Raw genomic sequence first — 11892 nt, forward strand, 5'->3', positions numbered from 1 at the left:
ATGTTCCTGTGTGACTGAAGTAGCAAATGTGGTCAAAAAGTGACACGTCAAATGTTTCAGATTGAGATAAACAGGACTTGTCAGAAAATAAATAATTTTTCACTGTTATTTAACAATCATACAGAAAGAAATCCAGTGTAGAACAAGACAGTGATACCAGTTTGTACACCTACAGGAGCAGAGAACAGCCACAACATGCTACCTTCATGTTCCGGCTTCATACTTTTAAAGGATAAGGCTGGGAATATTCTGTGTTTCTAGCCATGCTAATCTGTTAGCCATTCATCTGACAATAATATTCCAGACTGAAATATCTTTTGGTGATCCTCTGACTTTTCATCTAAGACAAACATTAAGTCAAGATTTGAATGTGTCCAGTACTTTGGTTTATGATAAACTGGCTGCAAAACTAAACACATTCCTATGAGCCGGTGGGTTTGTAGCTAATTAGCAAATGCTTAGCATGCTAACACACTAATTGAATTTGTTCAGGTAAACATAATCCCTGCTTAACATCAGCATGTTAGCATTGTCATTGTGACTATGTTTGTATGCTTACATGAGCATTTAGCCCAAAGCGTATCAAAGCCTTATATATCTTCTCCCTGTGCTGTAGACCTCCAGTTTGACCACTATTAAAACTATTAAAAACACATCAATGAGTCACACTTTTGAACACACACACTAGTTTATTTTGACTCAATCCCTCAAACACCGCCCTGCTGCCACAAAGTAGTGCACCAACTGTGTATTAATCCTCAGCTGAAAACTAAAATGCCCACCTGTTTTAGGAAATTACTGAACTTAAAATATTTATGTGTTTCATCATTTGTGTCTTCAGTGTGGGCTAAGAGCCACAGACAGGGTAGGGGAGACAGAGTTTTAGAGGCGGATTAACAAATTGTTGGTATTTTTGTGGAATTGTTTCAAGTATAAAATAATGCAAGCCTTCTCCTTTAATGACCACGCTTAAATTATGAAAAAACAAAAGCAAAACATGACCACATCTCACATTCTTCATCAGTGAGTAGAGTACCATTGTGGTTGAATTGCTGTTTCCAAGGTCAAGAACTTTCATGTTCTTCTTATCGCCAGATCCTCACCTTTAAAAAAAACTATAAATCCACATTACATCTCCAGAAGTTGTTGAAAGGCATTCTGGGAAGTGTAGTAACTGAAGCAGAAATAGACAAGGCAGCCTGGGGGAGCTCATATTTATTTTTCTGCTTTTGTGTTTGGTGTTAGACTTTCAGTGCTCTTTGGGGACATCCCATATAAACCAACCTGGGTTTCTGTATATAATATTTACAGTGAAATTCACATTCACCACATGTATTTACAACTGCAACACTAAATCTTTTCTGGTGGACTAAACATGGACTTGGCTTGTGAATGATGTCAGTTTAGCCTGAGTTGTAGTTGCGTTAATGACCAGAAAAGATAATAAAACCATAAAACTGCTCAGTGTTCAGAGTGATCCTCCAAGGGGTCAAAGTTCATAGTTAAGAGTCAGGACCTGATTGTTTGTCCTCGCAGATGAAGGTGACAGAGCTGTTCAGGAGGTCGTACATGTTGACTTCCACCACTTCCGCTGATGAACCGCCCTCCCTTCCACCTGCCAGAGCCACAAACACCTGCTGGGCGGCTGCCAGCTGTGACTGCTCCTCAGAGATAGCTGACTCCGCCCCCTCATCACCTGTCGGATCTGTTGAGATCACCTGATTGGACAGAGAAGACAGGTTTTAAATATACAGGTTTAATCTGCTACACTGCTCTCTGCTGGGTGAAACTTTTTGCGCTTTGGCCACACCCCCAGGAAGTGATGTCAGAGCAGGGTTCCCATCTACTGTCAAAGGCAAAACGGCTATCGTGACATCATTAATGAGGTTTGGTCAGATGCTTGAAAGATGCTTTTACACCTGGAATAATTCTCTGTTTGCATCTGAAGATCAGCTACATTTTTGTCAGTGTATATTCTGATGAGATGATATTTAGATACTGATTACATCATGAAAATGGAGAATTAATCGACATGTACTGTAGTTCATGTCATACACTGCAATGTAAAACACAGACAAAACTGTGTTAACTGCTTATATAGATTCAGTATTCACTTGTTGTCTGTTCTACTATCTGAGGCAAACAGTATTTTTACTTTATTTCATTAGAATACCGCTTACAGTTGTTTTTTATTATGGAATAATCTTTTTTTGAATTAATCAATTAAGATTCAAAGGCTAATTTGTTAATTTACTTGTTAAATTTACTTGAGGCTTTGCTAAAATTCTAGTGTGTAATAGAAATAATGATCACTAAAGGAGAAATAATAAGAACAAGAAAAAGAAATATATAAAAAATGATGAATATATGTAATATAATAGTATTAGTATTAAAATGCTAAAGTGTATATTGGCCTGGTGTACATGCTCAAGTAAAAATATATAAGAACAATAATAATAATAATAGATTGATAGATTGATAGATGCACTTGCAGTTTGACATAATGTGCTGTTGTGGTGTCTATGTGTCAATCATCTAGAAAGTCAAGGGTGACTAGACTTTGGTGCAATGTGTAATGTAGAAAGCTGCCAGTGTGCACTCATGTTTCCCCTTCAGGAATGATTTTGAATTGAATACTTTTTCCCATCTGACAGCTGAGGTGAACAATGTAACAGCTGGAGGCTGAAGTGAAGAAGCTTGTAGGAAGCTTGAGTGCACTATGTTTCCCCATCTGAGTTGACTCACCGTGTGGGAGGTGGAGGCCTCCTGCTCCTCCCCAGCCTCCTGCTCCTCTTGTGCCTCCATGTGGCAGGAGAGCAGGTGCTCCTGCAGCTCCAGTTGGGAAGTGCAGACCAGGGAGCAGAGGGGGCAGCTGAATGCCTCGCTGCTCTGGCTGACATGCTGGCTGCTGATGTGCTCCTGCAGCTCCTCCTCCCCGCCCAACACGGCCGGGCAGTACAGACAACGCACTGTGGAAGCCGCCGAGCCTGGAGGACAGACGGACAGGGGTCAGCGAGGACAGCACAACACACGCTGCTGTTATTTATTCATTTGTACCGCCTTAAGTCACGACAATGAAGGAAATCTTGACCTTCTGCTGTGCAGCTTGGGCCAAATAGTCAAACACAGCCTTCCTCTTTGAACACTTCAAATGATAAGAACACTTTTGGGAAGAAATCTCATTCAGAAATCAGATTTTTGAGTTAAGACTAAAAGGACTACTGAGATGCATTTAATTGATCCTAACAGTAAAACCAAACACTTGTGAGTTTTTTACACAGACTTTTAGACTGTGTTTGTCCTAAAGGTGACCTGTTTATTGTCCATCATAACAAAATTGGCAATTTTCAGCTGATTGACCTTTTTTTCAGCACTATTGAATGGGAGGCCAATGAAGATTTACCTGTGCAGTACAGACACAGACATGCATTCTGTAATTCATTTACAAATGAAATATCAGCATTTTTTTTTAAACTTGTTTGTTTGATGTCTGAACTGTACATACAGCTCCTGCAATATAACTAGACTTAAACTTCTGACAGATGTGGAAGGACCTGACACTGTGGTCTACAGTGAAAACCAGCCTCTCTACATCATGTTCTCTCTTGAATCTGTGCAAAAAATACTTGACGACTATGAAACTGGGTGTTTTAAAGAAGCTTAGCACATCTGCAAAGAGCCACTGCTGTTATAAAACAATATATTCTGGTTTATATTTGTGTTTGTGAGATAAAAAATCTCTCTTGGTCACATTATACAGAAGAATTACATGTGTTTTTGAATTCAAGAGATATGGTATGCAATGAAATTTAAGTGGTTTTATTTATCACCTGTTCTTCTTCTGGTAAAGTTCATTGGACCTCATGTCAGCGGAGGTGTTAATCTGACCTGATTCACAGTTTTTTTTTTGGTCATTACATTTTTATATCCACACTGGATTTCTAAAATGCCTAAAAGTTGAGATGTAGCTCAAAGCTAGATTTCCTTTGGGGTCAGATGATTGATGGTGGAGGTCCAGTTTTGCCCCACAGACCACTATCTACCTCACAATGTGAGCCTGTGCTGTCCTCACCTTGGTGCTCAGCTGCCTGGTGTTTGGCCACGCTGGCGGCGCTGGGGAAGAACTTGAAGCAGACATCACACTGAACCAGAGTCTTGAGCTGCCGGGTGTGGTTAGCAAACACATCGGGGTGGTTGGTCCTGTTGTGGTACCACAAGCCTGACAGTTGCTGAGGCAACAGAGGGAGAGGGAGAGACTTTTACATGAAATATAAAGTACTCTACACTTTTTCATCTCATGTCCCCACAGGAACACATGTGACAATGAGCTGTGAGTGGAGAAGTCATTACTCCTGTGAAGTCGAGTTGAACATTCACATCCTACCTGGTAAGACTTGTTGCACAGGTCACAGCTGAAGGGCTTGGTTCCAGTGTGTGTGGCCTTGTGTTTGTCCAGCAGGGCGGCGCTGGTAAACACCTTGTTGCAGGTGGGACATTTGTGGAACTCCTTTGGGTGGAACTCCTCTATGTGCTGCCGATGCTCCTCCAAAGAAGAGAAGCTGAGACAGCACTTCTGACAGTCATGAGGCTCCGACAAGTCTGACATGAAGTGGGAGAAAACATATCATATTATATCTGATCATTCAGGTCTTCTGTTATTATTTTAGTGAGGGAGTGGAGTGGGGAGGGGAGCTGAATCTTATAAGACCCTTCCCAGCACTATTAATATTTTTGTGGGACTTTTCCCTAGACTTAAAACTGCAACACCCTCCCCCATTATGTCAAAACAACATATTAATGACAAACATAACTAACTCTTATTACTCTTGTTACAGCCTCAGTGAATGGATGTGACACAGGCAGCAGCTCTGTAGCTTCTGATGGGCTTGAGCCTGAAACAGTTTTTCAACATTATATTCAACATCTTCCGATATTTATTAGATCACATGTCTGAGTATCTGTTACATTCAAACCACTTACATGATGTTCCAAAAAAGTACACAGTTAATATCAAAGCACATATCAATACTGTCAGTAAATGAAAGTTCAGTGCACACTGAGGTGCAGAAGAGAAAGGAAGCTGTGTGCAACACGCTCTCTGAAAGTAACAGAAACTCATAGCCCATTTGGTTTCAGGCACAAAGTGATGTATAAAATCTAAACAGGGCCAGTAACAGTAACAGGTTGGTTAACTGTTGAAAAATGAACAATTTAGTGTGTGTTTAAATCACCTGAGAAATAAAGATGCTGCATTAATAAACTGACCTCATTTTAGTTCACTCATTAGTAGAAGAAGTTGGCGATGTGTGATGCTGAACCAACAACTAATAAATCACTAATTACTCTAAAGATCAACATGTGTTGTGTTTCACTAAGCTGACATATCTGTTCTACTCAGTACTGGTTGATTTTAAAGAGAAAATAATGATCTGAACCAGAGACTGGACTGCTGTCCTTTATGACGTGTAGCACACAGAAGCCATCAGGGCAGATGGCCGCTCACCTAGAGTCCGGTTCTGCTTGAGGTTTCTTCCTGTTAAAGGGGAGTTTTTCCTTGCTTCTGTCACCAAGTGCTAGCTGCTGGGGGGAACTGTTGGTAGAGTACAGTCTAGACCTGCTCTATGTGAAAAGTGCCCTGAGATAACTAGATTTATTCATTATTATTATTATATATTTAAATCTGACAAAGACAGAAGGAAATAAAATAAAAAAATCAGATGAGAAAAAAAACCAAAGACCCTCCTCTGCTTTAGCAAAAAGGTCAGCAAAAAGAGAAAGTACATAACCCCCCCTAATCATACAGTCCCTTAGCTCTACACATGCTTTACCTACATCATTACCTGCACTACAAAAAAAAACTAAGAAAACTATCAAAGTTAAAGAAAAGCCAAAAAATGATGTTGAAAAAGAGAGCAGCAGAAGGTTGTGAGAGGGTGTGTGGTGTGTTCTTACTGTGGAAGGTGTGCAGGTGGACGGTCAGCCCGCTGGCCTGGCTGTAGCCTTTTCCACATTCCCGACACACATACGGCCGATCGCCGGTGTGTGTTCGCACGTGGCGTGTCAGCTCAATGGACTGGGCGAAGACAGCCTTGCAATACTGACACACATACATCTTCCCTGAAAATACACACACACACACACACACAAAAATCTGCAAGGACTGGCACCACCAGTGAGAAGAGATTTCTGATATTTATGGATGAACATTCAGATGAACATTTCAAGCTAGCTCACAATACAACAGAAACATTTTCTTTGTTACTCTGCGTGTGTGTGAGAGTGTGTGTGTGTCTTACCCTCAGAGTGTTTCTTCTTGGTGTGGTATGCCAGTGCAGCAGCCACGCTAAAGCTCATGTCACAGTGTTTGCAGTGGTAGGGTTTCTCTCCCGTGTGTAGCCGCATGTGATTCTTTAGAGATGAGTTGGCTCCAAACTTTGCGCCGCATTCCTCGCAAGCAAACGGCTTCTCTTCAAAGTGCTCGGTGCGCTTGTGGTAAATCATACCTGAAATATACGACAAGAGGGAGGAAAAAACATGACAACGTGGCACAAGAGGAGAGGAAATTCTATCTGTGTATCACACTTTTACAGTAGGCTACATGACAAGGCGAGAGCAGAGAGAATGTAAAAGAAGTCATGTGAGACTCTCAACACGACACCAGCATGTCACCTGCAATTCCAGTTGTAACAGATGAGAGTGGGAAGCCTGATGTGTGTTGCATACAGATGTGGAGAGTACTAGCTCATGCTCACCTGACGGGTGGGCGAAGGTCCTTCCACAGAGGTCGCAGGCCACCTTCTTCTTGACTCGTGCCGTGTTGCGGTGAGCCTCGGCCCGGTGGCGCTGCAGAGCCCGCTGGTTGGCCAGCTTCTCGGGGCACTGCGGACACTGCTGCTCGCACTCCTGGGACATGGAGCAGCGCTTCACGTGGGCCACCATCCGACACTTGTACGCGAAACCCTTCTTGCACCAGCGACAGGAGTAGGGCTTGGAGGGGGAGGAAGGGGAGGAGGAGGAGGAGGGTGGAGGGGAGGAGGAGTCGGTGGTAGCGTTTACGTCTTTCTCGTCCTCTTCGGTCTCCTCCTTGCTGTTTTCTTCCTCTCCCTCTTCTTCCTGCTTTTCTTCATTGCTGTTACCGTTCTGCTGTTCTGAGTCAGCTGTGAAAAATGGAGAAGGTTCCGACACTGATCTGAACCATCGTCCCTCTCTCAACAACAACAACAACAACAACGACAACAGATAAATATGTGACAGCAGTCTATTGACTACAAATGGGTTTAACAACAATTGACTGACTGCCCTGTTTTACCTGCAGTTTGGCTTGTGTCTGGCTCCTGTGTGTTCTTCTCCACCTCCTCCAGCAGAGAGAGCAGTGGTGTGGGGAAGGAGGAAGGAGCTTTCTGTTGGACAGCGCGGAGCAGCTTGAGGAGCGCTCCCTCACTGATCTTCTCCTCCTTCACTCTGCTCATCAGCTTCTCCATCGCTGAGCTGGAATCTGCCTCCTCACAGCACTCACACACAACCTGGCGGGAGCAGAAACATATCAAATTGTTCACCTTGACTGCTGAGAGAAGCAAGCCTCAATTTGGAACAGGCTTATATTAAAGACAGGTCTTTATTCCTAATCCCACCAGTTTCATTTCGTCATAATTTAGTAAGAAGCCTCCCTGTTTTCTGATGATTCAATTTGTGTAATTAATGCCGTTTGGAAAGGAAAGTTAATACTTGTAAAAGGAAAAACATTTTGAAGATAGAACATTTAAAAAGAGAACTCCACCGATGTTTGCTGTGTTAGCAGGTGTTGGGGAGTAGTTTAAAGTATTTTTGTGTCTCCAGAGGCAGCTGTACGAAACCTGATAAATTGCCTCACAAGTGATGCCAACGATTTCAGGATTTTCCAGGACTTGGAGCGACCTGTTCTACCTGTCTCTCCTGTTCATCCAGGCTGCTGTGTGCTGCCTGGCTCAACAGCTCCAGGACTGATGGCATGTTGGTGAGGAGCTCTATCAGCTGAGAGGAATGTTCCAGAAGACCACAGGCAGGACCATTGGACACCTCAGCTGCTGTACTGTCATTTTCCTCCACTACAGTCTCTGAGGATTTGGCTTCTTCAGGACCTGTGGAGAAAGACAGAGAAGCTTTTTTTTGGCTGTGCATTGGCCTAAGAGACTAACACGCAGATTACACCCAGTTACCAGTCTACCATGTCTGTCCATCCACATTTTACTGCAGTCAGAAAGTGTTGACATGGCAACCACCTGCCACTGACCTGAGGACTCAGGGTGTTCCAGACAGGCTTTTTTACATGCTGGTCCCTCTGCGTCTTCACTGTCACCCTGACATTCTTCCCTCTTCAGCTCAGCCTTTGACTGGGTCTCGTCTGAAATCGACTCGTCCTCCTTGTCGGGTGAGGCTGAACCTTCAGGTTTAGTACTCTGGAGTTTGTTGACCAGGGTGAGGGTCGGGGTCTGTGTAGAGGAGACTGGAGCCGGGGGTTGCTGGTTCACAAGGCTGGTGAGGATGTTTTTAAAGCCGACTGCCACGTCAAACATTTGCAGGCTGTCTGCGGCGGCGACGATGCGGCTGACGTTGTGTTTGCCCAGAGGCAGCTTGCCGGTGTAGACCATGTCCAGCAGACAGCCAAACTCCTGCGAAGACACCACAGCTGTGTCGATGGAGATGGTGTCGGAGCCATCCAGGAGAGACCTGACAGAGATAAAGACATTTTTATTTCCTTCCTTATTTTCTATTCCCATTCAAAAACCACTGCTACAAGTCAAAACTCCCTTTTTTAACCCATTTGTCTTTACCATTGAATAAATTTGTTAGATAACCAACAGACTAGAGATCACTAGAGGTGACTGGTGACTCTGATCTGGTCTTCTAATGGCACAAAAATACTACATGCCTGCTTATTTTGCCACATACAGCAGTTGGCAAGTGCAGAAAATCAGGCAAATTACATAAGATGAACTGCATGAAAAAAACTTACATGATGTGATTTACCAGCCAGTGTTCACCAAACTGAACTTCACACTTTTAAAGACATTTTTAATACCACATAGAATACAATTTAATAACCTTTTCACAGTCAGGCAGTGTGGACAATATCGCCTACAATTATTTATTAAGCACATGAATTTATTGATATAAGTGGCAGAAAATTGATGGATGGATTGAACGATTACAAAATAACTCGAGTTGATTTAAGTCTTTGCTTGTGTTTTGATGAGCTTGCTAGCTACTGTAGCTGCAGTGGTGACAGTGTTTGCTACAGATCTGATGTAGTTTATAGATGTAGAACGTCTCCTGACAGCTGCAAACACATTCAGAAAGTTATAACTGATGTTATGGTCTACTACCAGCCATGACATTAGTCGATGTTGTCTGTTTAGTGTGTTCACATTGTTTTTATATTGTAATTTTGTCACCCCAAAAATAAAATGATTTTCCTGAGAGAGAGACACTAATCTGAAAACTGATAGAAAATAGCTATAAATGACAACCGAGGAAAGAGTGGTGCATCTTATCAGAATGCAATCTTGGACTTAAGATAGATATTCAGAAAGTAACTGGAAATGTCTTTACATGGGAAGTTCTCATCTCATTAAACTGATTTAGAAAGGTTTAAATCAGTCCTTTCAAACAGAGTGAAATTTTTTTTTTGAATGAGCCTGTTTATTTTGACTGAGTTGTTAACAGCAGGTATTTTTATCCTGTTTGATTCTGATTATTAGTGGAACAGCAAGCAGCTAATTATTTTTCCAAAACAAAGGGTTTGTTGCCTATTTTCTGTCTATAAAAGTTGTATTGGAATGCAATGGACAGTCTTAGTATCAGCATGTAAAAAGCATTATTCTAAGTTCTGAAAGGAAAAATAGTCTTCCAACTTGTCTATAAAGACATGAAAACTGAACACCTGCCCTTAAATGTTTAAAGCTTCTTGCCCAATCCCATACACACCCTACCTGAAGAGCATGCTGGATGCAGCCAGCACCAGTTTATGTGCACGATGAGGACTGTCTCCCACCAGGATGGTGCAGTCACAGAAGTGGCCCTCCTTCCTCAGGGCCCACAGCTGCTGCATCAGCTGGCTGCTGTAGTTGGGTAGCTCCATCATTTTGCTAGATGGTCTGGAGGGGCAGAATGCTCTGCTCTCTTTTGTATGAAGAGAACATCATGTCAAACTCAACATAGAAACTGACAGTTTTTATTCATTCTCAGCAATGAACAAACATTGACAGTATTGTAAGTAACCTGAATACTGATCAATAATGTGGCTCAAGTGGTAAAATCGCACACACGTCATACAGAGAAGCGCAAATTGCGTGTCTTTGAAAAGTCAGGATATTCTATAGAGGATTATTGGAACAAGGAAAGAAAAGGAAACAAGTCAAGCATTATGTTGGAACTTGACTTGTGTAATAAACATGCTTTGTGCGTTGAATGTATGCTGAATATTGAAAGGATCGCAAACATTCAAATAGCTGATGTCCTTTGAGTTGTGTATCTGTATCACTGACTGTATCTAAAGCATATACAGTCTATGATCTGTACCAATAACATCACCGGCATTTATTTTGTTTGAATGGATTTTTGTATGAAAGAGTGGCCTGTCAGGTACTATTTGTAAGCCACTGTGCTTTCGCAACAATACAAGCCAAGCTGCCCGCAGTTTATTAGCAGCTGTCAGGTTTAGTTACTGTTTGATATTATATTTATATAATATACATACACAAGCTAGCCAGCTGTAGCAGGCTGTCCGTCACTAGCTTTAGCTTCGGATGCTAATGTATTCTAGAGAAGGGAACTAATGTTAGATCAGTGAAAGTCATCGGGACATAGGAGCAGTTATACTCTCAATAAACCCCTGACTGCAGCCTCCAGTCACTGGATGTATTTACCTTGAATAATTCAAACGATCCGTCTCTTTATTTAAACTTCTTTGCTGAACAACGCTGGTGTGCGCAATAAAGCTTGGCCGTTTTGAAAATGGCGACAGTCGGTACGGCAAGCAAATGAGGACGGTTCTGTTTCCGGCTAATAGCCGGAGTTAGCCCTTCAAGCTGCACTAATATAAGTATGTCTGGTGATATAGTTACGTTTGTAAATTCATTGAGGGACATGAGGGAATCCGGCTTTTCTCCTTCATCAAAGACGACAGACACGCGGCGGGTTCAACGTGCTGCGTTTCAGCGGGCACGCGGCGCTGTAACAACCGGAAGTAGTTTAGCATGTTATTGGTACAGCTTAATATACTGAAGGTACACAGTATGTTGTAATACAACATTGAACGCGCAATGGGCTTCAGGACTCCTAACATGAAACCCCTGCTCACTATTTCTCAAGTATAACTATTTCGATACTTTTTAAAAAATAGCGTAAACCATTTTCTTTCCACAAAATAGTAAATAAAAGTTGTCTACTACTGAATTTCGATGTAGTTTGACCGAAATAAGATAAAATTATACTTTTATGTACGTTATGTTTGTTGGTTTTGTTTTGTGCTGCTTTGTATGTACCTTGTTCAGTTTTGTGTTGTCACATATGTATATGTATTGTTGAGTCTTGTGCAGTTTCATTTGTATTTTAAAGCACATCTGGTACAGGCATTGCAAACTAGCGCGTAGGCTGTAAATGCTGTGGTATGTGGCTTAAGTTCATGCTGTTTGTCCCTATACAAACAAACATTAAAATACAAAAAAAAGTAAGGTCATCATACCAAAAATGAGGTTTGAGACATGATTTGCATATTGACAATAGCTTATATTTCAGTGTAACATCTGATATAGGCAATCCTATATCACATTTGAATTTAATAAAATATTTCACTAAAACCTCCATCTGGTCTGTCTACATGCCTGATCCACAGAGGGGCACCAGGTAATGTTT

General features: G+C 41.9%; 1 protein-coding gene across 2 annotated transcripts; it reads right to left on the bottom strand.

The window, feature by feature from the left end:
* Window positions 1–1199: 1199 nt before the first annotated feature.
* On the bottom strand, window positions 1200–11252 carry zbtb40 (zinc finger and BTB domain containing 40). 2 transcript variants are annotated; one of them, XM_044349170.1, is made up of 12 exons: window positions 11103–11252; window positions 9969–10158; window positions 8270–8706; window positions 7924–8117; window positions 7310–7523; window positions 6753–7157; window positions 6297–6503; window positions 5953–6117; window positions 4385–4599; window positions 4073–4229; window positions 2746–2987; window positions 1200–1718 (listed from the first exon to the last, which is right to left on the bottom strand). In XM_044349170.1, exons 2-12 carry the CDS (start codon window positions 10118–10120, stop codon window positions 1503–1505), a joined length of 2604 nt encoding a protein of 867 aa, XP_044205105.1. In that variant the 5' UTR covers window positions 10121–10158; window positions 11103–11252; the 3' UTR covers window positions 1200–1502. The 2 variants fall into 2 exon arrangements, with proteins under 2 accessions (XP_044205105.1, XP_044205104.1); XM_044349169.1 differs by having other exon boundaries at window positions 10905–11252.
* Between the last annotated feature and the right edge of the window lie 640 nt (window positions 11253–11892).

The sequence above is a fragment of the Thunnus albacares genome, chromosome 4, assembly GCF_914725855.1.
Source record: "Thunnus albacares chromosome 4, fThuAlb1.1, whole genome shotgun sequence".
NCBI classification, from domain to species: Eukaryota; Metazoa; Chordata; class Actinopteri; order Scombriformes; family Scombridae; genus Thunnus; species Thunnus albacares.